The sequence below is a fragment of the Eubalaena glacialis genome, chromosome 15 (assembly GCF_028564815.1).
Source record: "Eubalaena glacialis isolate mEubGla1 chromosome 15, mEubGla1.1.hap2.+ XY, whole genome shotgun sequence".
Lineage (NCBI taxonomy): Eukaryota > Metazoa > Chordata > Mammalia > Artiodactyla > Balaenidae > Eubalaena > Eubalaena glacialis.
Window position 1 is genome coordinate 44,656,784 of NC_083730.1, and position 26,685 is coordinate 44,683,468.

Consider the following 26,685-nt stretch of genomic DNA (forward strand, 5'->3'; position numbering starts at 1 on the left):
TGAAGACCACAGTTTCAACATGGTGTCAGTTACTGATGTGGTAGTGTTGAATCTGCTGGTGTAGACAGTATCTGACACTGGTAGAGCGGCAACTGAATTTGGAAGAAGGAGCTGGCATGCAAGTGTCTATATTACAGGGGGTGCCCCTCTGTGAAACTAGAGCATGCCCTTCTGAACCAAGACGACATCAGAGCCAAGCAGACCACAGAGACACCGCTGACGAGGACACGACCCAAACCACCTGGTGCAGAGTGAACTAGGGATCTGCTGGAACTAACGCTGCCTTCCTTGGGAAGGGCCGGTTAAGTGCATTGCTAATATTCTCAGTCGTTAATTCTGTTAATTGTAACGTGAAAAACAGAAGTGACAGCAACTGAAGCACCGAATCTCAGCCGCGGAGGTAGGCCTTCTTTGCTTTGCTTTCTTTCTAAGATAAAGTATCTTTCACTATCAGCAATTTGTTAGTAAAAATGACATCTCTATCACCTAATGATATTTGGCAACATCACAATAATAAATATGGAGGAAAAAAATATACCATGGTTGATTACTGTAAAAAAAAAATCACAAGTTTTTTTTTTCCCCAGGAAGGAAATTTCTGCTCATTCAATTTTTAAGACATGTTTTAAGGGAATGTCAAAAGTTAACATTGATTAGGATGATCCCTTGTGAAAATATCTGTCAAATTCTTACCCTGGATACAGAAGATTTTCCCCCCATATCTTTTAAAATTCTACAGCCACAATCAACCAGTGGGTTAATGGTACTCCACATTTTGTGCTCTGTAATCTGAAGTTAAATGGACATGGTCTTTGTTCTTTCATCTTCCCACAAGGTGCATGTGCTTTTGAACTTGCTTTAGGGAACAGAGCCTGCTGAACTACAGCTGTTCTCTGGCATGAGGGTGGCCACAGTACATGGACTGGAGCTCAAATACTCAACACCCAGACTATTGGATAAACACTGACAATAGTTGTAAGATGCAGTATCCCTTTTTCAAAAGCAGTTCCACTCCCCCAAATATGAAGAATGTACTGAATTCACTTGAGGGGGAGGGGCGGGAAACAAAACATGCAACACCCAGAACAATTTTTTAAAATAAGGGCTAGTTTAGAGTCAAATATAATTACATAGATCGTGACTCATGAGCAAAAAACTGTTCAGAAAAATGTTGACACTTCAGCCTTCTATAGTCCCTCTCATCATCAATGACACTTTAAAAAAAGAGGTGGCCAACCTCTGCAAAGTCGGAAGCCAGAATGCACTGTTGTCATCAATAAAGGGTTACGATTATTTCCCCCCCCAATTTTAATACCTAGTAATTGTATTAGAGTGAATAGAATGGACCGATATTTACATCACCAACCCATTTAGGTGTGTTTGCATACACAGCATTTTACTTGTTTGCTTTGAATTTTAGGGCATTTTTTTTCATACTTGCTCTTAGAAGCCACACATGAAGCTCTGAAATCCTCTGGGCCTATGGCTCTCTGTTGTCCAACTGATCTTACAGTCTCGGGTGTCAAAGGGCTTGCATCAGATTGCTGGGCATGAGGCCCACACTGCAATTTCAGGTGGAAAAGACATTTCACTACAATACGTGTACCATGTCCAAGGCAGATCCAGAGAATCTGCCAGTCTCTGAAAAGAGTCAAAAGGGAGGAAAGAGAATAAGGACAGTGGAGTTCATTAATGGCATACCTCCTTTAATATCTTTTGTGATATGAGTAAATACAAGGAATCATACACTTAAATCAGATTCCCTTTTCCAAATATGATGTAATCACTACGGTAAAGGTAGGTCCAAAGGAGTCAATTGTTGGAACCCTCGTTGTAATGGTTAATCTACAGAAGAATGCATCACCACCTTAAATTGCTGTTACCGATCTCTCTCCACATCTCCATTTCTGGTTACCATTAAGTAATTTAAAATGTCCTTTTCCTATCTACACCTGGATTAAAAAAAGAAAGAAACAAATTGGGAGTGACCTGTATACACACGAATAGAAACTTTCCAAAGCTGCAAATGGCAACTAAATATGTAAAAGGCATGCTGTTGAGCCCCTCGGCTGGAATGCGATCTCTCCTTTCCCAGAAATGCAAGAAAATAATCATCTAGAGAAAAGATCATCTGTTCCAAAGTAAAATAAATTAGCACGCTATAAACCACTGAGCTGTTCAATTTGTTGTTGCTGACGCCGTTTGGCTTTTCCGTGGTGAAAAGGGATACTGCATCTTTCACTCAGCTCTTATCGCACAACCAGGCAAGCTACACAGAGTTTAGAAGGCCCTATGCAGTCGTCGTGGCAGAAGGCCCCGCAGCCTTTGCACACAATCATGGCTTTCAGCCGGCAAGAGCATTTCAGTTCCAACTCATCCGCGTTGCTGCTGTCGGCAAAGTTCTGAACGGGCATCTGAGCGTTCTGACCAGGCAGACCCGTGGTGGGATTGGAGCCACTTCCCAAAATCCCAATGGACTTTTCAATTGCAGATGCTGCCCTTTTGAAGCTCGTGCTACCGAAGTGTATTGTTGGATAATTTCCACAGAGCTGCTGTTGTTGCTGCACCTGCATTTTCTGAGCAGCTAATTGGGTAAAAGGCTTCTGTGGCTCAGAAAGCAAATAGGAAGAGAAATCTGCGTTTTTCAGCGCAAACGCCTTCAACTGTTCCTTCATTTCATTCTGGTCATAGGAAACTTGTTTCATGCCCAGTTCACAGCTGCTGCTTAAACCTTCCTCAAAAGAAAGAGGTTCCGATTTTATATTGCTACATATGCCCGTGGACTGTGGCCAACTAAGTCTCTTAGTGGTTTCCATGGTAACTGGCGGTTGTTTCTGATCGGAGGGGACTTCAGGATTAGGAAGAGGTGGAGGTAGTGGCGGTGGTGGAGGGGGGGGTGGGGGCAAAGCCAAGGGGGGAGGGGGCGGGGGATGCACTAGTGCTTTGTGCGGCATCCCGTGCGGGGTCCCCCCGATGTCATCACCTTCTTTAATGGGCATGTTGGGGGGCACCATATTGGCTAACCTTAGCTGGTGAGGTGCTGAGGAAAGGCCAACCTCTCCCAGTCCCTTTTGCTCGAGATGCCTATTGAAGGGAAACGTGTTACAGCCCACGGGGGCTTTGGCAGAGGCTGGTAACAGAGCCGCGGTGGGAATGGGGCCCCTGGCAGCCAGAGGCATTTGGTAAAACTGCTGTCTGTGGGAGGTCCCAGCGTCGGGGTGGAAGCTGCTGTTCTTGTCGACGTGAAACAGGTTCTGCTGGAAGCCGCACGAGGGGAGCAGCCGCTTCTGCTGTTTGACCTCAGGGCTGTGAGCCATCTTGCTCTGCGCGGGGTGCTTGTTCAGCCACTCCTGCTTCAGCGGCTGGCTGAGTCCCAGCTGATTCATGCCGGAGCTGATGACACATGGCCCCCCTTTCACATCTGGGTCCGCCAGCAACTTCCCTGGCTCACATTTCACTTGAGTGTGTTCCCCCCCGGTCCTGGCGACTCTCTTCTTGGGGTGGTTCTCCCGCTTCCTCACGGGTAGTGGTGCGAGAGCTCCTGCCAGGTAGCCTTTCCCGTCTGGATTGGGAGAGCTAGGGGGCATTTCAACCACGTTCCTCTCGGGGGCTGTTTTACCCACTGAGGTAGTTTGAAGAGGCAGAGGAAGCCTGTTGATTTCGAGCTTGGCTCCCAGTCTGGGCTGGGGCAACACTTTTTCCAAAGGCAAGTTGCCCTGGAGTAACTGTGTGACGAGGGGATTGTTCGCCTCCACCGATGACAGACGGCAGCTGGAGCTCCCGGCGCTGGGAACTCTTTTCAGCGTGTCTGTAGCCAGAGAGAGGGCCTCTTCCATGGGACCAGAGGTGGGGGCCTGCAAGCTCTGCGTCTGCTGCACACTCGGGGCTGCCCCTGCAGCTGCAGGATGCGGCTCAGGGCCAGGGAAGTCGTCGGCGTCCATCCTAAAGCCCTTGTCCACGTCGTGAGGTTCGGCCTTCACTGGGAGAGGGACGCTTGTGATGAGATTCCTGGGGTGAAGTTCTGCCACATGCGAGGAGCTGGCGTGCTCGGTCTTGATGGCCTTCGGACAGCCCTGCTCCAGATATTCCTTCTGTTTACTGGAACCAGGGTGGCTGAGCAGAGGCTGTCCTGTGCTCCTCACCCCGTCCTCGCCCCAGCAGATCCGGCTGCCCGGGTTATACTGATGGCTACAGGTTGTGTCGGCTTCGCTTTTGAACGTGGTTATGCCACGCGCCTGCTCAGCAAAGCTGTGACTCAGAGGAGTCCCCACGTTTAATTTATCTGGAACCACGAGGGGTCCTTCACGGAGACCCGGGCAGGTGGCCTGCATCGTTTGACTGTCTTGTTTTGCCGCGGAAGCAGCAATGAAACTGGGACCGTGATCTCCGCCTTCACTTGCAACCGGCTCGGGCCTGCTGATGACAGACACCTGCGGACACGCCACGGGCTGGATGGCTGCTTCCGTCCTCCCGGACCTGCTCTGGAGGTCCAGGCTGGCTTCCGTGCTCTCAAGAGAGACAGTCAGAGACAACGTGGAGGTCAGCGTGGTGCTGTGGTCGACGATGACTTTACACGGAATCGAGCGGTTTATGGCTGCTGGTGCGAAGCCCCCCGGGGGTGGCTGAGGTTTCCCAGAAGTGTCTGCCCTGTTCCGAGTCCCTGAAGTTTTGTCCAAGCTTTCAGCACTTAACGTGGGAGGACTATCGTAAGAGTTTACAGTCAGCATGCTTCCAGTAAACGCTGCGACAGGTGGGCGTGCCACCAGGGCGTCAGTGACTGCGACGGGGTCCCTGCAGCCGAGGGCGGCCCTCACAGTGGTGCCCATGGACATGGTGGCCTGTTCTTCGCTCCCAGGCATGGCTATCTTCTCAGAAGGAAATCTGTTGTTCACTCCCGTTGGGGAAATCAAGACAGAGCTAGTGGAGAGATGGTTTGGCAAGTTGCTTCCAATGGAGGGAGTTGGCACAGAGGTGTACTGACTGGAGACTAGGCTGCCAGCGCTGCTGCTGGGTGCCAGCAACTGCTTGTCATCCCGGGGGCTCGCTGCGCTGGAGCCCTCCGCGGTGGCCGGAAGAGGGGTGCTCTCGATACATTTTGGTATAATGGCTATGCATGGAGTGTCCGTTCCCTGGATGGTTTTTAACATGCTTATGTTACAAGCAGAAATTGTAGTGTTTGCACTGTCAACAGACATTAGGACAGAGGATTTATCAACAGAACTCACAAAGGGATGTTCTTTAATTGCTCCCGACATAGCAGTGCTGCAGACAGACACGGGGACGGGACTTTTATTAAAAAGCATGGGCACACTGCTATTTTCCGAAGAGGTAGATGAAACAATTTTCTCAGACAAGTGTGACACAGGTGTGTTTTCGTCAGAACTATGCACAGATAAGTCCGTGGCATTTTCTGGAAGTTTGGTCGGGTTGAGAGACTGCTGTAGTACAGTGGTGGGCTCCCGGAGGTGCGCAGCCTTGTTGCTGGGAGATCGGCAGTTTGGATTGACAATGATGACACCAGGCGAGCCTTCGATTTTTGTTTCAGGGGCAGAAGACACTTCTAAGCTTGGAGGCCCTTCCTTTGAGCCGAGCGGAGGCAACCGGGGCTCTTTAGCGTTCTGGAAGAGGTGGGCTCGGGCTTGATGCTTTGCGAAGAGCTTCACCTTCGTCTGCTCTTTGATATGCGCCAGAGTTCTGGCCTTTCCACCCTCTCCTGGGCTCCCCATAGCTCCCGAAACGATGCTTGCGGCCGCCGCCACGGCTGCGGCTGCTGCCGCCTCTCGCTGGGCCCTTGCTTGCTGGGCTCGGGCCTTGATGTCCGCCAGGGTCCTGGCTCCCGTGTTCCTCCCGCCACTGACCGATGTGCCAGATGACGCGCGAGCCTCTGGTTTGGAGACTGGTTGGCTCTTGATAATAAAGGGTGGCCCGATTTTGGAAAGCTGGATCTACAGAAAGGGGGAAAATGGAAAGATAAAGTGCGTGTACACAATCACAGACAAGGCGCGTGTGTACGTGATCACAGAGGGACGTGGGGATGCAGGCACGGGAGGGCGGGGAGTAGCCGCATCCTCTCCTAAGGGGGCAAGAACAGCACCTAATATCCTGAATGGGCCTTTGGGGTATAAGGCAGCAATAAATGCAGCACGAATGTGAAAAGTAAAAATTTTAACCTCTGTTTTTAATCTATAAAATATTAACCGGTGACTTCATTTGGCTTGGAAATGAAACGTCTTTTAAAGCCTCATATAAATGGAAACAAAACCCAGGCTTCTTAAAATGAGGTGAGCTAAAAAGAGTTAGAAATAGTTAGCTTTCAACTTATCTTCCTGGCTGGCATGAAGATACTCAGGCCAGCCAGGAAGAATAGAGATATTCAAAACTCTATTTGAATTTATCTGCCTTAATTTATCTGTCTTAATTTGACACAAAGGAAAAAGGAAAAAGCCATAACCAAGGGTCAGAAGACAAGAATTCTCAGCCTGGCTTGACACAAAGGAATGCTGTGAACCTAGGCAAATAACTGTGTACTTCAGTTTCTCCAATAAGACCCAAGTCAGAGACTCTGTAGGTTTTATGTGGTCCCATACCACCTAGCATGCCGCCATATATATATATATAAAATAAGCACACAATATGACTTTGTAAACAGTAAGACTAGTTATTTCTGGTCTATTTCTTTCACAGAGGTGTTATAAAGATGGAATGAGACTATACTTGTGAAAGTGCTTTGCTTTCCAAAGGGATTTTATTATTATTATTACGTTTTCTTGAAAGCAAGGGCAACTCTAGTTTTCTGCCTCCAAAAGAGAGTATGGGTTGGGCAGCTTATTTGATATTGGAAATCTACAATCTGCTGAATTTAGTAAATGTCCCAACCCACACTGTTCACCCACTCATCTAATTAAGAGACTCAGTCATCACCAAATTCATGAGGCACAAGACCTAACAACAAACATCCCAAAGCAATGCCTATGATGCTTTAGTCACTAAGAATACTCCCAGAGTCACAGATTTGTAGAGCTGGCAGGGATCTAGTTAAAGCCCTTCATCTACAGTTGAAAAAACCGAGCCCCTGGAGATGGGCTGCCCTGGGTTCATATAACTAGGGAGTGACAGAGCCTTTGGGCTCCCCATTCTGTGCTGTTGGCATGTACTATATTTCCTTACATTTTTTCCTCCAGAAAAAAATTTCCTAGAAAACTTAACACCTCTCTTCTTAACATATGTGCATTTACATATATTGACATTATAAATACCTGACACATACTACAAGATCGTATCAATTTGGAATTATGCTTTGGTAGATGGATTATCTTCCTGACCTATCTCGTTTCTCATTTTCAAATTTCTGATGGCTCTCTTCTAATCCAAAGTTTCCAAAGATAGATGAATTTAGAAAAGGAATTCAGTTTTACCTTTTAAATATTTCCCTTAGTTTAAAACTTAAAAACATTAAGCCTAACAAACATTAAATATATTTATTGTATCTCTCTACCCATCTATCTTTGCATAAAGTGTATATCACTTTGAAAATAAGCTTTTGACAAAAAAATTAGACTGAAATGTTTAAAAATATTTCCTATGGAAAGCATGCTTATATTTTTCTTTTCATTGCTTCAGAAATTAAAATGCATAGCAGGGCTTTAATGGGAGCTTAATATTCATCTTTTATATCTCTAGAATCTTATTTAATAGGGACTGCTTTATTAAATAGAATAATTACAATCACACCCCTAAAAGTCAACCTTAGGGAGATCATGAGTCACATATTAAAAGTAGATGTCAGAGCAGAGCAAAATAAAGATTAAGAAAAACAAATCTTGAGTATGTTTGTAATTCTTTGAGTTAATCTTAATTTTTAGTTTAGTTAGGCAGAGTCAATTTATATACAAGAGTTGTTTTCTGAGAGTTAAAATCTACCTGGGATCAAAATAAAATATATAAATAGGAATGTTTGTCTACAGGCTTTATTATTGTGTGAAGTTAAATACTTCTTTATTATTTTGGAAATAAAATAGTAGGATTTGTATACCTATAGCATTTTCCTCAGGATTTGTGAAGTGATTTCACTGATTTATTCAAGAAATATTTAATGAGGCTCCTTCAGAAGCTAGATCCTCTCTGCTAGGCAGAGGGGGTGTTCAACATTTGTTGGAAAATGAATGAGGAGATAACACGTACCTTCATTTCTTGAGTGCAAGCCTCTGACTTTTGACTACTGCTTTCTCTAGTCCTACTGAACTTTTATAGGATGCTGAATTATCTTTCAAATTTTTCCAAGTTTATACAGGTCTCTGTCCTACACTGTGGAGTCCCCCAGAGACCCTGTATCTCAGTGGCCTGTGGGCTCCTCCAGGCCCTGTTCTCCCTCCTCCCTTCTTTTTCGTTAAATGCCAAGGTCTAAATATGTACATCTATCTAAACTTATTGTATGAGCTCAATGCAGTCTGAAAAAGGATCATTTAATATTAGACTGGTGCTGGGAGTATTAGATTATAAACTGCTACATTTATTTTTGAAAAATCAAGTATCTAAATAGAAAAAGCCTATCTATGGAATTTCCTTTTTTAAAAAAAAAAAATACCATACCTTGAGAGGTGGAACCCTTGGTTCCTCTCTTGGAGGCTGTTCTTTCTCAGATGGACTGCTGGATGACATGTTCCGGCTTGACTGGTCATCTTCTATCCTAGCCCTCTTCTCCTTACAGATCCCAAAGCTGTGATGCTCTGCGGTTTTCCTCTTCGATATCTCAGACTCTCTACTTTCATTTCTTACCCCATCTGGGGACTTGGAGGGCTCTGACACCTTGGAAGTATGAGAGGTCTCCAACCGATTCTGTGAGCTCCCTGGCTTATGCATTTTATTTCTAGAGCCTTCTGAAAATGAAGCCTTATCCACCGATGAGATGTATTGCTTGTCCTGTAATTTAGCTGATGGGAGCTCATTTCCCTTACTCTCTGTCTCTTCAGAAAAGACAGGTAATTCCAATGGTGAAGACATCACTTTCTTTTCTGTTCTTTGCAGGACATTATGATTTTTAACTTTTATCATTTCTGTAGAAGGAAGTTCTGGAATCGAAGCGGGATAGGGCTTCTCAGTTTCAACATGTGATTTACAAGGCTGCTGATTCAGGGTCTTATTGTGCAATTCTTCTGATGAATATGCTTCAGGAGCAATGGAAGAAGAACCCATTTTGATAGGTTCGGGAGTATTTGATAGAGTCTTCTGCTGAGAGGTAAGGCTCTCTCCCAGGGGCTTGGCAGGGGCGGAACCTTCATCTTTCTGGGGGGAGAGTGGTTCTTCAGATATGGAAGTTGACTTTCTTTGTTGATGCACCATTCTTTCATTCATGGAAGAACTGGAAATTGGAGATGTTTCTGAAGGAAGTGGCAAACTGGATATAAAAGCGGTCTCAGATGTGAGAAGCATGGAAGACACTGAAGAAGTTTCTGATGTCAAAGGTAAATCAGACATGGGCGAGGTTTCTGATGTTAAAGGTAAATTTGATACTGGGGATGCTTCAGATGTTAACGGTAAATTGGACATCAAAGACGCTTCTGATATTTCAGGTGAAGTGGATATTGGAGAGATTTCTGACATCAAAGATGCATGAAGATTTTCATCAGTGGCATTTCGCTGATTATATTTGTCCACATTTTCAGTGCTGGACACCTCAGAACAAAACGTTGTCTCAAGGGAGGCTGGGGTACATGATTCTTCTGAAGTGGATTGGGTTTCCCCTCCTGGGGATGTCAGGCTGGTACAGGCTCCCTCTGGGCTCTCGGAAGAGAAGGACGTTTCAGAGATGCAAGCATTTTCAGAAAGCTGTTCATCAGGATCACTCTGCAGCTCCATATCTACAGCAATTCCTTCACTTGGAAATTGGCCTTCTAAAGACGATGACCCTGTTTTAATTTTTGGAGTGTTGGTCTCTAGTGCAGTTTCTGGCTCCTTATGTTCTGTGTCATTGACATGAATCACAGATGAAGTGGAAGGAACGAGAGAGTCACAGACTTCCAGCTGATCAATGACAACTGACATCTCTTCCTGGGGAGATTCTGATTTCTCTTCCACTTTAACTTCAACATGAGGCAAAGTTTCTAAAACATCATTCATTATAACACAGGTTTCCAAGTTATCTTCAAGAGGTGCTATCTGGGGCTCCTCATGAGAGTTGGCTGGACTTTCTGACTCCTCAGAAAATTCAGGTATTGTCTTGTGATTCTCATCCTGGCACTCACAGATGCTAGTCTCTACCTCTTCCTCAATTTCCTCCTGAATCACAGATTCTTCAGGGATCAAGATGTCCTCTGATTCTGACTCTGTCATTACATCTTTACCTACGTCTACCATGGGACAAAGTGTAGCACAGAAATCAGGCTCTGGAGAAGTTGGACTTTTCATGCTTTTTGGCTGTTGTTCTTTCAAGGGAGTCTGTGCAGATAGACCAGGAAGGCCAGAGGTCCCACATGAAGAACTACTTTCAGCTCCATCATTGTTTGGTCCAGATGTGAGCTTTATAGAGTCCTCTCTTGACATGCCCAACCTGAACAGAAATTAGAAATATTAAATTATTGTTCAACCACAAAACATGAAAGGTACAACTTGGATCTCTCACCAAATATAGTATTCATAGAGGTAAATGCATAAAATTAATTTTATAATCTCTAAGTAACATGTTTAGCTTATGTAAACTAGTTTATGATGGCTTAGTTTTTCTACTGCTTTTATAATCATAACTAAAATAAACTCTACTTCTGTTTAAAAAGTATTGATTTTTATTTTGTTAGCAAGGGAGATTGCATACTAAAAAGATTTTTTAAAATATGGGCTGAAAAGCAAAAGAATGTATCAGACCTAAATTTTTTAAAGTCAGAAAGTAGAAATATGTCCTTATAATAGAAAATTACATAGTCCTTAAAGGATGCAACATAACCAAATAATTAAGATCAACGGAAGATGGGTATGTTGTCAAATCTTGAAATGGAAATGACTTCCAAAGATTAAGTTCTCTTAACCCAATGTAAAAGGTGTCCATCACCATATTTTAGTACAATATCTAAGTGTCTAACCTAAGACAAGATGGAAATTTCACTAAAGAATAATAAACATATTTGGGGTCATCAAAGTTAATTCTACTAGATTACATTCATGTGAGGCAAGACTTTTTAAAATTCTTTCATGTAGATCTCTTACTGTAAAGATATTCCATAAAAAGTTAGTGTAGAATATCAAGAAATAGCCCAGCCTAATGTTCAGGTCATAAGGTAAAGTTTATCAGAATTGCAATCAACAATATTGTAAATCACTATTTCCTGTCATACTAAGTTACAATGTCAGCATCAGATGGTAGGGAAATATGCTGTTCTAAATGAAGTTAAATTAGAGTACAGGCAATTACAAAGATGAGCAGAAAAGAGAACATTCCCAGAGGAAGAAACATATTTGAGTGAGGAAATACAGCTATAAAAGGAAAATACCTCAATAAAATCTCCTTCAAACTTTTAGTTAAATTAAATCCTCAAAATGAAAGGGAAATAAAATTGAATACACTTTTTGGGTATTTGATCACTGCCTTCTTCACTAAAATTCAGAAGGCTGAGAAAGGAAGATAGAGGACACTTCCTTCATAATTAGTCTCTTTTCTTTCAACTTTCCCTGAGATAGGTTCAAATTAAACCACAATTTATATTATAGTGAGAGGAACAGAATACTATAACTACACTACAGATGAATTTAGAGCAGAATAATCAGCTAGGAATACGGTCTCTTGGGGCCAGATCAAGCAGAGATACCACTGATACTAGGTTAGATGGAGAACACACAGAATCTACCCACTGGCAGCCAAATTTCAGCTAGTTGATTAATAAGAATATTATTAAATATATTTAATATTACTAAATATCATATATGTATATAATATATATATATCTCATATGGAAAACAGCACTGTATAAAACATACATGTAAACATTTTATTATTTTCATGGGAAAATAGATTTAAGGTGGCATAAGGCATAGAAGGAAGACGTTCACAGCACACCACATAACCACATAAAGGGAAACTCTGCCCGCCTGAAATCTAGGCCGTAAATCAACAGACCAACTCCTATAATTTTGAGTTAGCATATACATGGGATCCCTACAAGTAATTAAAAAGAATATAGGACAGTACTGTATTATAGGCAGAATAAGCCAATAAGAACCAAAATAAAGATCTCAAAGAGCAGAAAACTAAATCAGACAGATCTTAACTAAAGCTGAATTTCAGTGGTAACATTCTTGGGAAAACTTAGAACAATGAGAAGGCACATGGTGTCAGTCAACTGAATATTATCTGATGCTAGGAAAAGATCCCTCACATATTGAGGGAATGTAGGTAATCTAGAAGTAACAAAATTAGAAGGGCAGTCAATGAAATGTCCAAAATACATCAGTCATCCAATAGGTAATCAAAGATAGGAAAAGACAAGCAAGAAGTCCAGGGATGTAAGGGGACAGAAACTCTATGGATAAACTACAGCAAGAAAAGGGTCAATCAAGTAAAAGAACTGTTTGTATTCAGAACTCAGTGATGCTGATGGGGAGTCATGTTTACTCACAGTATTGTAGCTGTCACCTTCCAGGACAGGAGTCTTTGACCTGATATCCATGAGAGTCTACAGAGCCCCCAAATTTCATGTAAAAAATTGTAGGTGTGTGAATTTTTCTGAGAATGATTTGCAGGTGAGCAAATTACTTAACCACACCATGTAAAACTGGGGAAATTACTTAGTTTCACTGCCTCTCAGTTTCCTAAACCCTTTTTAAAATAAGAATAATAATGGTATCCACCTTATAGGACTGTTGGGAGGATTAAGTGAAACAATATTTGCAAAGCTCTTAGAAACCTATCAGAGCCAGAGTATGTTCAATGATTATTTGCTGACTGAGGAAAAACTCTCTGTGTGGTTTCTACAATGCAGGCTCTCTGGCCTCTAGGATAGTGTGTGGCACAAAGGCGATGCTGCATGAATACTGAATTGATAAAAGCACAGGCCCAACACTCAACAAAAATTAAGGACCAGTGTTTTGGAGGTAACTAACTTGGTTATGCTTCTGCCATTACCGACAAGAGTGCTCCCAACATTCCCTTTGTCAGAAAAGGTAAGGAAGGCAGGGTTCTTAATCCTGCTGGACATCAGCACGATGGGGAAGCATCTAAAAATACAGATTCCTGGGCTCAACTCCTGGAGATCACCCATCAGTACATCTGGGGTGGGTGTCGGAAATCCGTACCTATTCGTAAAAGCTCCAATGAAGATTGTGATGCCGCCAGGCTTGAGTAATACTGCTGGTAACTAGCCTGTAACTAGCCTGCCACAATTTTAATTTTTGAGAAAGGACATTAATTATCTCCTTTTAGCTTTGCTTAAATACGTATATGCATCCAAAGTTCTAGGGCAGCAACTGAAAAGGAGGCTGCCTACTCAAACTCAGGAGGAGGGCTACTTAGCTCAACTCAGCAGAGGCGAGGCTGCTCCGAGTAAGGAGGCTGTTCATCACGTGATGTCTTTTTATGCCGAGCGCTCATGTGAGACTCCCCCTGACGGCTTTCCCCATTTACAGGGGGAGTTTTGTGAAATTAGATCAAATGGTACAGGTTGTGCTGCCTGCAACCACCTCAGTGTCTTTTACACAAAACAACGACTTTCAAGCATGAATTGTGTATGTGGGAATTAAAGCACAAATTCCTCTACCCATGATGATCTAAAGTTGCTGTCAATTGTCAGCTCTTAAATCCTTCTTTCTTTCTTAGGGATCTGATTGTCTGTGAGATTCAAATTCTGCCCAAGGAGAATATGTTCCTGTTAACCATGAGGCAAAGGAGAAACTACTTTCAAATTAGCTCAGTCACTACCATACTTAGGTGTGACTGGTATTATTTTTAAAACACACACATACACAAGTAAAAATAATAAATTAAAAAGCGGTTATAGCCTCCTACACTATTGGTGGGCACGTAAATTGGTGCAGTCACTATGGAGAACAGCATGGAGGTTCCTCAAAAAGCTAAAAATAGAGTTGCCGTATGATCCAGCAATCCCACGCGTGGGCATATATCCAGACAAAACTATAATTCAAAAAGATACATGCACCCATATGTTCATAGCAGCACTATTCATAATAGCCAAGACATGGAAACAACCAAATGTCCATCAAAAGAGGAATGGATAAAGAAGATGTGGTGTGTATATATACACAATGGAATATTACCTAGCCATAAAAAAGAATGAAATAATGTCATTTACAGTAACACGGATGTACCTAGAGATCATCATACTAAGTGAAGTTAAGTCACACAGAGAAAGACAAATACTGTATGATATCACTTATATGTGGACTCTAAAATATGACACGAATGAACTTATCTATGAAACAGACTCACAGACATAGAGAACAGACTTGTGGTTGCCAAGGTGAGGAGGGAGGGATGGACAGGGAGTTTGGGATTAGCAGATGCAAACTATTATATATATGTAGAATGGATAAACAAGGTCCTACTGTACAGCACAGGGAACTATATTCAATATCCTGTGATAAACCATAATGGAAAAGAATATAAAAAATAATGTATACACATGTATAACTGAATCACTTTGCTGTACAGCAGAAATTAACACATTGTAAATCAACTACTTGAATAAAATAAGTTTTTTTAAAAGTGGTTTTACATAAAGAGGAAAATGGATAGAGGAAAGGGTAATACCTTAGGCTCTCCCCCAAATAAGGACTAAACAAATGTATATGGAAAGTCAACATTTTTGGAAAAAAATGTGAGAATTAAATATGTGTCCAAGACTAATCTCTAATGCATTTATTAATGAAAATGCTTAGATTTAAAAAAAAAACAAAAAACAGGAGACTTTTACTAAAATCCAGTTAGGAAAGCCAAAATTGACTTCTATAGAATTTTGTGTGCTATTTTCAGTCCAAAATGAATTTTCATGGACAAGTTATAAACCCCTGAAAATGCATTTTAAAAAATTTAAGTGCTGATATGCCACTATAATTTTACCTGCAATTTCTTACACTGAGAGACTATTGCTTTTTATCACAGGTTTATAAAGTTTTATAGCATATGATTGTGCTAAGTGAAACAGAGAATTACATTTTCATTTCCTTCCAAGAGAAATGAGAAGAAAATGCTCTAGTACTTACTTTTCTCCATAAAACCTTTCGAAGAATTTTTCTTTCCAAGGTTCTGTTTTCTTTTCCTTTTCAATTTCTTGCCTTATCCGCAATTGCATTTCTGGAGTAAACTCTCCTAGAAAGAAAATGCTTAGATATTGAGTAAAAGTTGTCATATGTTTTGCCAGTTAATAAAGAAAACATGTAACTAATTTGAATAAACTTTTATGGATGCCAAAAGGTAAAAAAGTGAGTACTGATAATATTTCTACAGCTTCTTTTTTTATGAACATCACTCAGTCATTTAGTCACAGACAGACTCTAAAGCATTTAGCAAATGTACTGAGTGCTAGGGGTTGCGAATGAAAGTGTATATTCACTGTCCTTGATGAAATCAGTGAAAGTGAAAGAAAAAGCACACAGTTGAGTATAATAACACAATGTGGAAAGCCCTGTATAGGTCGTAAGAATAAATGTAGGGAAAGTACTTAATTCTCCCTAAATTGATTAGGGAAGACCATACATAGAACCTGATTCTTGAGTTAGCTTTTGAAAGATGACCAAGCTTTCATAAAGTAATTAGTTCACAAGGCACAGAGATATGAATACGTATATTTATGTGCTTTTGAGTGGCCAATTGTGAGTAGAACACAGGATGAAATGAAATAGGAAAGGTAGGCGGTGGCCAACTACCCAACACATGTTTTAAAGAGAGCCCTGAATTTTTCCTGTAAGAGACAGAGGGAGGTCCTGGCAGTGTTCAGTGAGGGAGGAATATGGCCAAATAAGCAACTTAGAAACTGGCTGGGAGGCTACTGAGTAGCATAGATGAGAGATGGAGATTACAGTCAGGCCAGTATCTGGAGAATGTTGAAGAAGATTGAAAGACACAAGTAACAGTTCATAACCAGATGGACCTGGGGAGAAGGAAGAGGAACGAAGACATCATAAAGGTTTCAAAGTGAGGAACTGTGAGAAAAAGGGGTGACCTTAGTAGACAGAAGGCAGAAGAAATAGTAGACATTAAAAGGGAAGAGAGTTTAATACTGGCATTTTGGTTTTAAGGTGCCTGATACTGGAAAGATCCAGCAGGTTTGTGGAATGGAGCAGCAAAGGATTGGGAAAGAGGAGTTCCACCCAGATTTGGACATTTTCAGTGTGTGGGCTATACAGCTGAAACCATGGTGCTGAATGAGGCTCTTAGAGCATGTGAACAGTTACAAAAGCAAATAGCAGGGAAGAGAATGGTGGAGACATCACCATTTACCATCAGGTGGAAGAACAGGAGCTCCTGAAGGAAGCTGAGAAAAGGCTGTCAGAAAGGTAGCCCGGGGACACAATTTAAAATATATTATGAATGTCGAAGGCAGATGGTTTCAAATTAGATGGGGTAGATAACAAGTGAGACATAGGAGAAGGAACATGAAATGCCAAGGACTGAGAAGAGGAAAGTGAACTTTGCAATGAGAAAGCCATTCGTATTCTCTAGAAGGGATTGTTCCCATTGTGCATGGTGGGGTCACACCCAACCATAAAAATGTGAGTGGGTAAGGGAGTAAAAATGTGGTAACACTGGGTATTTTTTAGTCTTTCATGAAGCTTGGTGACTAAAGGAATGATAAGATGAAGTGGTGGCTTCAGGGGAAGACTGTATTAAAAGAAGATTCTTCCAGGCTCTCGGACATTAGAGAATACACAATGCATCAAACACATAATTAAAACGATTATTCCAAAGAAAATCTTGCTATATCAAAAATTTTTATTATGTTCCAGATAACGTCATGCTTTCTTCAAAAATACTGGACATCAAAAATGCACAGTATAACAAAAGAATTAATGAAGTCATTTGAAATAGGATGTGAGTTTTTACTCAAGTATACTTCAGGGGGGAAAACGACTTGGGAAACAGAGAAAGGTGCAAATCTCAGTACAGTCTGTTGACTCAAATATGTCAAATAATAATGGAAAATAGAAATTTACCTTCTGCCAGTCGCTGTTTCCAGCCTTGTGCTGCATATGCAAAGAATTCATTATTTAGAGCTGAAGTACTGAGGCGTAAAATTCCATCACTTCCCATCTAGGAAATAAGCCGACAAAAACAAGATTCCATCAAGAATAATTCAAAGCAAAAGTATGCAGGAAAGAAGCAAAAACTGAGGGTGTGAGTGTGTGAGAGAGAGAGAGAGAGAGAAAGAGCGAGAGAGAGAAAGACCAGGGTAGAAGGCAGGGAGGAAAGGAATCTAACAAAAGATGAATTTCCTAGTAGGAAAACTGCACCGCTTACAGTGACTATTATAATGACTAAATACATCAACTTAAAGGAAATCTGTATTAGGCATTTCCATTATCAGTGGTGAGTATAACAAATGTATGTGATTTAATCAAAAAATTTATATCTTTGTCATTTTTATATGCCTTAAATGATACCAAATTAAAAATCTACATATGTGTACACCTTTAGACTATTTTTTTAATTAAATTCTTTAAAATTTGTGGAAGCTAAAGAAATCTAGTCTGATCACTTGGAGTCTTCCACTGTCTGAGGTTCAGACGACAAAGTTCTGAAACATTAAAACAAATACACCCACACTATCATACATACCCTTCCCTCTATTCTTCTCACCTCTTTGGGTGCACACAGAAAACAGGTATACAAAGTTTAAAATCTGTGCAACTATATGCTACTAACCTTTTTCCTCAAATTTATTATTTTTTAAATTCATGTACGTATAGAAGAGATTTGGATAAGCATCATCGAACTGGATGCTTTTAACTTTCCAACTATTTACTACATCTGCCCTGTGCATGTATTCTGCTTGCTGACACAAGGGATACAAATAATTAGTGTTGTCCTTGGCTGGCTTCTTATGTAGTTGAGGAGTGAAGACAGAACACATAGAAAGTTAAATAATGCCAAGCATGAGGTGAGTGGGAATTAAGAAGGGGGGAAAAAAAAAAAAAAAAAAAAAAGCTAGGGGAGGGTATCTAGGTGGACGTGAGTGGTTAGGAAGAACTTGATGCCAGAGGTGAAATGGGTTAGGGTCTTGGGCAAGTAACAGGACTGGGGCATAATGGTTTTATATAAAGCATACAGTACAGAGTGGGAGCTTTGTTGTAGAGGCGGAACAACACAAACAATCAGTAATTGGACCGTTCATGAAGGCGTGAAGATGTTTTAGCCTGCTATTGAGTCGGTTTGGCAAACTGTAGCTCCAGTTACATTTTCAAAGATTTCCTCTTACTCTCATAGACACCCCCGTGTGTCCTAAGCTCTAATAAGTCACTGCTATCTGAAAACACACTCAGACACGTCTTAGCCCCATGTTTTCGTTCGTTTGCAGTCTTCTCTACACCCCATTTTTACCCACTGAAATACTGACCCTCTTTTAAAATTTAACTCAAATCATGCCTTCATGAATATGTCAGCTAAACCATCATTCGGGAGCAAAGGAGAATACTGAGTCTAAAAGTAAATATTATACTAGCAACTCAAAGCCGGATAATGGTCAACAAATCCAGAAAAGAGAGACACTGAACAGATGTGAGACATCCTGGATGCTGCCATCATGACAGCCACAGATTTGAGATCCTGAGTTTCCTCATCTAAAAAGACACTGATAACCATACTAAAATATTCAATACACTTGGAAAATTTCAGGCAAGACTTTGTTCATTTATGGATTCACTGTTTACTCACAATTATTTCACCTTCATTCAGTAGATACTTATTAAGCCACTCATACGAACCTGTGTACCGGGCGCTTTTTGGGTGCAGGCAATACGGTGGCAGTAAAGAAAAAGGCTCTGCCCTTATATTCTGAACATATTCCCCATACAGCAGATGGTCTGGTCCCTGTGCATCTCTCCCACCCACCTGAGCTCAGCACGGCTGTGACGTACAGTGACATCGTCATGCACGTGTCCCACCTCAGGGTCTTACCACAGCCCCAAGACGTGAGTGGCTAAATGTCCTCGCCTTCCCACCTTTTAATTGGACACTTCTAGGACACTATCCGCTGGCACGCAGTATATGAACTGAGTCAAGGGATGCCATTTGGTGCTGTGTCCCCAACAGTTAGGACTAGTAGGTGGAAGGCAAGTGCCCTGAAGAGAAAAAGGAATTGGTTTACTATGAAGTACATTTATGGAAGGCACAGTGGAAAAGGTTAGATTTTCTACACTTGAGAACATGCATGGTGCTTTATAATTTGGAGTCCATGCACAATGCCTATTATATCACAGGTACTCAATAAATGTTTATTGCCCTGTCCTGGCTTCGTGTAAGTGAAAGATTTAAAATTTAACTCCGGTAGCTGACATATAGGATTTTAGTTTGGTGTGTTCTGCCAGGCCAGGGGAATGATTAGTTATTAATTGAAATTTCAGCATAATTTTAAAACACAAAGAAATACCAGATCCAGATTAGCTCTGACAGAGTCTCAAGATTTCAGCACATGAAAATGCAAGGCAGTGTGAAATGAACACATTCAAGAATATGGAAGCTAGCCCGGGAGGAAAATGTTTTTCTTTTAAAACCGAAAAATAATATTAACTGCCAGGCTTCCAGCCTGTCTGAGACAGCACAATTAAACACTAGGGCTAAATTAAATATGTGCCAATAAAACTTTTAAAATACACTATTAATTTTATGGCGTTTAAGAAATACTGTCCAAAAGACACGGCATTTTAATGAGCTGGAACAATAAACGTTTCTGAAAGTTTTATTTATTTATTTATCGCGGAGCTATAAATTCTTGTTTTTCTGATGACCCACAATAGAAACATTCATTCTAAAAACTCCCCTAACTCTCTTATAGTGAAGTATCCAAATAAGCTATTAATAAGCTATGCTTCTTTTTTAATTAGAAGGAGAAAAACTCTGTGCTGTTGTGGAAGAAAATAGGTATGGTTAAAGGAAAACTTATTTGTGGAGAGATCCTTTCACAAAGATTTAAGTCTCTATTGGTGAGTATATCATTTGCCTTTGGGGTTGATTATATTAACGTACATTTTATGGGATGGATATCAGTGGAAATCAAAGGATTAAAATGTTATTGCTACTTGCAAACCATCCAATGTTTGAAGTTTGAGGAATGTTAATTCTGTATGAGAATATATCTACATTTAACAATAATCCTTTGCACCTCTAAAAGATTCTTTATCCCTTTTTTTTTCTAATTTGGGGTTTCTTTCAAGTGATTCGGAATGCGTGGCACGTGGGTTGCTTAGAGGAAGCGTGAGAAATGTGCTGGAGAGTCAGTAAGTGGCTAAATCATAACAGGACACCTAGATATACTCAGCAATTTGGACTTCATCCTACAGGTAATGGGGAGCGATTCAAAGCGAAGCCAAAACAAGACGAAAAGGTTCGTGCTGAGTGTGCGCGGGGAAGTGGACTGCTGATGTAGATGGTGTGTCCAGGACGAGCCTCTCTAATGCTCACTGTTGATCAGGACACCTGAGCTGACACCTGAATGAGTGAAGAAGGAGCCACGCAGCCATGGTTGGGGGAGCATGCTTGGTGGAGGGATGTAAATGCACAGGCCCTCAGGTGGGGCTTGTGAGGAGGCCCTAAGAGATGGAGAGATCTTAGAAGCAGGAGAAACAGGGGCTGAGGGGCCAGGATCATACTGGGCCTCAGAGCCCACTGTAAAGACTGGCTTTTCCCCCAAGCGAGCTGGAAAGCCTCTGGGATTTTGGCCTGACAAATGAAAAGATCTGACATTTCAAAAGGATAGCTCTGACTGCTGCATTTAAAAAAGACTTTAGAGCTGTCCAACAACAATATAAACATTGGGCCACATCTGTGATTTTAATTATTCTAATAATCACATTAAAATAGTAAAAAGAAACATGAGATTAATTCTAATAACACATTTTATTTAATCCAACCTATCTGAAATGTTATTGTTTCAATATTAATCAACACGAAATATTATTGAGATAGTTCTCATTCTCTTTGTACACTAATTTTTTCGTATCCAGTATATATTTTTATAACACATCTCAGTTCAGATCACCCATAGTTCTAAAGCTCAATAGTCACTGCTGGCTAGCAGCTACTGTACTGGAGAGCATAGTTTTAGAAGACTCACCAGGGACTTGAGTATGTAGTTATTCAGATAATCCAAATAGTAGCTTGACTAGGTTGACAGCTGTAGAGGTGGTGAGAAATGGTTGGGTTCTGATTATATTCTGAAGTTGAGCCAACAGGACTTGATGATGGATTGGATGTGTGGTATGAGAGAAAGCAAGCAGGCAAGGATGACACCAAAGACTTCTGGCCTTGGCAATTGTAATTACGAAATTGCTATTTATTACAATGGAAAACACTATGGGAGTACGAGGTTTAGTTCTGAACCAATTAAGGTTGAGATGCTGATTATAATTCCAAATTGATGTCTTAGATATATCATTCTGCATGTAGTGTAAAGAATGCCCTGGATAAAGACAGGACAAGAAACAGGGACTTCTGTCAAGAAGTACCAAGAGAAGGTCATGGAACAAATGATGAAGTCTTAAGACTGTTCAGGCAGTGGGAGTAAAGATGCATGTCCTCCAGGAGGAATAAGGGAACCAGAAATGATGGGGCTGAGTGAGCATGTGTGTGGGTGGTGAATGAGATAAAGGCATGAAAGATGATGGCCAAGAACAAGGCTTGGATAATTTGGTAGATGCTGGAAACAGCCATCAGGACAGGAAAAGGCACAGGAGGAGCAGTGTCTTGGACAAAGAAATGATGGGTCTTTCTTTGGATATGCTAATATAAGGACATCATGAAGGCATCCAAGTAAAGATGATCTAATCAAGAGCCGAAGCTCGGGGAAGAAGCTCAATGGTGAGGAAGGAATCAAACACAGAAAATTAGTCATTAGTAGCAAAGAAAGTGTAACTGCAAACATGGATATGGATGAGAACACCCAGGAAGGATTTACCAAAAGAGAAGACAGCTTAAAGCAGGGCCCTGAGGAACACCAACGTAGGAGGAATGGGCAGAAGAAGTAAATCCTGTTAGGAAGACTGAGAAAAAGCAGCCAGAGGTAGGAAGAAAATCAAAGCAGACAGCATCGTAGCTGAAAGGAAAGAAAGAGTTTCAAGAAGATCTGTACTGTGTATGTGCTAATATCTATCAAGCCATGTGCAATTACTCAGGTCAACACCGTGTACAGTACACTATACTAGCTGTTGTGTCCAATAAAACAATCAATAGGGTCTTTAGAGCAAAGACAACCTAGTCAGTGAGAGGCCAACCAGGAGTCTAATGCAAAAGCAAAAGAGTAATGAGCAGAGAGACTATAAGCTGTTATTACTGACCCTCTTATACCCTGATCAAGCATCCAGTGCCCTTGTATTCTATACCCCAGTAGGAATTATAGTCAGGATATTCATTCTTTCTAAAGGGTAATTTTTCATTTTTTACCTTACCATTAAGAATGATTCAGATGGCTCAGGAGACTCTATACAAGTACGGCTTAAGTTTTATCCATAAGAGAAAATGTAATTCTTTAAGCATAAAGTTAGGCATAAGAAATGAAAGAGGGTTTCTGAGAAAGACTGTATCAGTAAGGGAGAGAGGATCAACGGTATACTAAAGACAGTTTGGCCAATAATTTTTGATTGCTATTTCTAAAACTGCATTAAGACAATATTTCCCAAACTGTGCTTTGCAAAATAGCAATTTTAAGGGGTAATTATAATTTTAATGGGTAATCTATCTAGAAGGAAATTGATTCTACCAACCAATAAATATAGCCTATATCTACTAAATATGGTTAAATGGTTTTCTTTACTATAAGTATTCTCAAATATGCTAGAATTTACTTTAAACCCTTAAGAATATACGTATCATGCAGTATTTCCCAAACTTTTAAACCCTGTAAGCCTCTTCCAGGACAATTATCAATATCTCATGGAACAAGTACAAGTGTTCTCCAGAATACAGTCTGGGAAATGATGCATTAAAAGTTGTGAAAGTATTATTGTCAAAAGCAGTCAAATGAGATAAACCTAGCACAATGAATTTGCACACACTAGGTACTAAATCCTTGTTAAGCAACATGAATGCAAATTTCTAACATCTGGACATGGGATAATTTTCAGTATACTGCGAAAATCAAATATTAAAAATAAATAAATAAAATAGTGAAAACTAGTAAAGGATGATGCTATAAGCCTAAACAACCTCAATTTCAAAGCCCACTGCAGAAGACAATTATTCGACATTACTTTTAAAAATTATATCAAACTATAAATACATATAACAACTTTTCTTTAAATACATAGAGACCATCATTATAAAGTTGTAATCAAGACTATCTGGAATTATATGGAGGTTAAAGAAAAAAAAACGCAACACCATTTTCATCTTCCCTCCACCTCGTTTTTTTTTAGGTGTGCATGGAATTAAGCTAATGTGAACAAAAGAGAAATCTCAGAAAATATTACCCCCCCAAATCAACATTTAGATGGAAAAGTAGAAGGCTTTTGTCATCACTGTTATGATAGGCCATTAAAGTTGATTTTATAATAAAAGCCTCTCTTCTGAGTCGAGCTGGTTCCTTTTCTTCCTACTACTTGCTGCTCTGGGAATCACTGCTGAGCACTGGGCCAGAAACCACAAGGTATGAAGTTCAGCAGGGAAGAATTTGGGAGATGGAAGATCCACTGTACTTAGGATGACGGCAGGTGTAACTGTTAACTAGAATAAAGTCCTTGAGGCAGAGGAGTGGGCAACATTTAATTATTAAATGAGATGTTCAAGTATGTAAATTGCAAAGGGCTTTGAAAACAAAAGAAGATTATAAAATGACAAAATAACAGCTGGTCTTGTGGGAATAGATTATCACCTCATTAAAAAATACATATAAACACATATATGTGCATGTATCTATATATCTATATCTACACATTCATGTACAGCTATACGTGTGTAATAAAGTTTTCTTCCTCTAGAAACACAATCTGTAAACAACCCAACCACTTAGCTAAGATAACCATTGCCTTTGGAATGGAATCTCTCGCACCTCCCAAGAGAACTGTTCTCCCTTCCACCAGACACCTGCCCAAGCCTCCAGGTTGGCAGAGGAGGTCTTCAATTAGAGGTTGGGAAGGCCATCCCCTAGAGTAAGACCTGCTGGTAAGCAACTTCTCAGGCCCCAATTAACAGGGAAAAGGAATTCCCTAGAAATAAGAGAAAAAGATATTCTCATAATTGGTGCTACGAATTTCAGCATATATAATCAGAAGATCCACACTTGAGGGATGTATATGGTATTAAAAACACATGAAAAAAGAATCCTGATATTGATTCTTAAAAGACTTTAATTATTGAGTTTCGATTACTTTACTTACATGGGATTTCCCTTAATCTTCTGGATTAAAAACAAAAATCATTTTCTAAAGACATTGTTTTACACATTTACATTCTGCCACTTTTGCTAAGAATCACCCTGCTTTAAATTACAAAGGGAGGAATCTCTATTCAATAATGTCTCTAACGTGTCAGCATCCTGCTCAGAAGAGATGTAGCCTGTGGTGAAATAGGTAAAAATAACGAAATAAAGACATCTGAAGACAGAAGTCAAGTCATGGACAGATCAAGATTTAATCAACCTCTCAAAATTAGAGAAGTATGTTTTGATGTTTATGGTTCATCTCTTTCATTAAATTTTGTGGACAACCCCTGGCCACACACTGGGACAATCTGATAGGCCTTGATGAGAAATGACTTATTTTTTGGATCCAAATGAATATAAATAAAATTTAAACACGTTTTAGCAAATATGAGAATGTGTGTATCTTAAAAGACATTCTCTCGTAATTGTATTTTCATCAATGTTCCCTCTGTGGGAGGAAAATGAAAAAGCAAACTTCCAATGCAACCACAGAATACTAGGGCTTTATTTATTGAAAAAAAGCTCATGTCCTTGTAGAGATAAAATAAGGTTCTGTTATAAGGTTGTGGGAATCAATGAATCACTGTTTCCACTTTAATACACTGAACAGCTGTGTTTAAGTGACTATCTATTAGTCACTCATTTCTTTAACAAACATTTCATAAGCAGCCAAGAACTACTTGCCAAGAACTGTGAAACGGACACACAGCTTCTGCTGCCGTAAGAGCTTAGTATCTAGGATGGGACCGAAAAAAAGTAATGTTCGCTATAATAGTACGGTAAGTACCTAGAGAAGGAAAAGATGCCATAAGAACTCCCAGGCCTGGGTACCAGTATGCCTTTAATTCCCCCTTTATAGTCTGTTAATATCTATGCCTGAAGTTTACTCCTCTCCCCAGTTAAACAATGGCCCAATCTACTATTGTTGAGTTACAGCTGTATTTATAACTATAATAACGACTCTAATTAATTTAGTAGCTACGACCAGGGAGGTAGGTAAGTGGTGAAACAGGATTTGACCCCTCAAAATAATACCTTTTCTATTATACCATGGGGCTTCCTTTAATTAACATGCAGGCATTCATTCTTCTACTCAAAACCTTTATGTGCTAGGTGTTGGGGAAAAAAGTAATAAACAAAAAGATAGGTCCCTGTTCTATAAAGTTATAACGACAAATTGTTTTGAGGCCCCGGAAGGGAAAGCAACATGTACAATGAGAGAATGTTCTACGTGCATGTGTATGTAGGAAGGATTCTCGGAGGTATTAATTTCTAGGCAAAGATGTATGTGAAGGACGGGGAGGAGTAAGCCCTGGGGTGAGTAAAGGTGAAGGTACCAAAACTCCAAAAAGGGAGGTAAAGAATACTGTTAAGAAGAGAAATGGAGTGACACTGTGGTAGCTGAGAGGTTATGTAGCATCTAGAATTGTTGTTGTTGTTTGTGCATGTTTACTTTTTTTTAAAAATGGATATTCTTAGCTGAGAAGGATCCACCTCTACATGCTTCAGTTTCATTACTTGTAAACTACGGATGACAAACTATTCACTTCACAGAGTTTTTGTGAGGATTAAATCAATAAATATATATAAAATGCTTTGACTAGTGCTTGTTCAGGGAAAGATCTCAAGAAGTTTAGCTATGATAATTATTATTATTGGGTAGCAGGTGTGACAGACACACCCCAGAGTACCCCCAATGTGTCTGTGTTTGTGTGTGTGTATGTGTGTTTGTGTGTATGTATCTGTGTACAGGGGATTAAAAGAGAGAATACAAGACTCCCAGCAGCATTATCAAAGAAGATGCATTATAAAGAAAGAACAGACTGTAATCTCCATAAGGACAGGGATTTGCACTCCATGAGAGAGTAGGTACTTAATAAATATTGTTGAATAAAATAATTTTGTTGTGGTTTAGCTGTATCACTATTTGATGCATCTATGTAACCTTATCCAGTCTTTTGATGATGGTACCCCAAAGATACTTTTGTTAGGGTGAATAAACAATTGATTTTATAAGGAATGTACACAGAGCAGGAGCTACTTTTAGTTATTGTTTTTGATGTAAAGTAGCGAAGAGGAAAAAAAGCAGACAATGGATTTTAGCCTTCACCTATGGGGT

At 40.4% G+C, this 26,685-nt stretch overlaps 1 protein-coding gene across 1 annotated transcript in view; it reads right to left on the reverse strand.

The window, feature by feature from the left end:
- Positions 1–2,230: 2,230 nt before the first annotated feature.
- The window catches only part of ASXL3 (ASXL transcriptional regulator 3), a 174,261-nt gene continuing 149,806 nt past the window's right edge, over positions 2,231–26,685 (reverse strand). Inside the window, exons 9-12 of the mRNA XM_061169713.1 lie at positions 17,152–17,248; positions 15,202–15,307; positions 8,590–10,546; positions 2,231–5,945 (exon numbers count right to left, since the gene is read on the reverse strand). Coding sequence (XP_061025696.1) covers positions 2,250–5,945; positions 8,590–10,546; positions 15,202–15,307; positions 17,152–17,248 — 5,856 coding nt within the window. The 3' untranslated portion in view covers positions 2,231–2,249. The remainder of the gene's footprint in view (positions 5,946–8,589; positions 10,547–15,201; positions 15,308–17,151; positions 17,249–26,685) is intronic.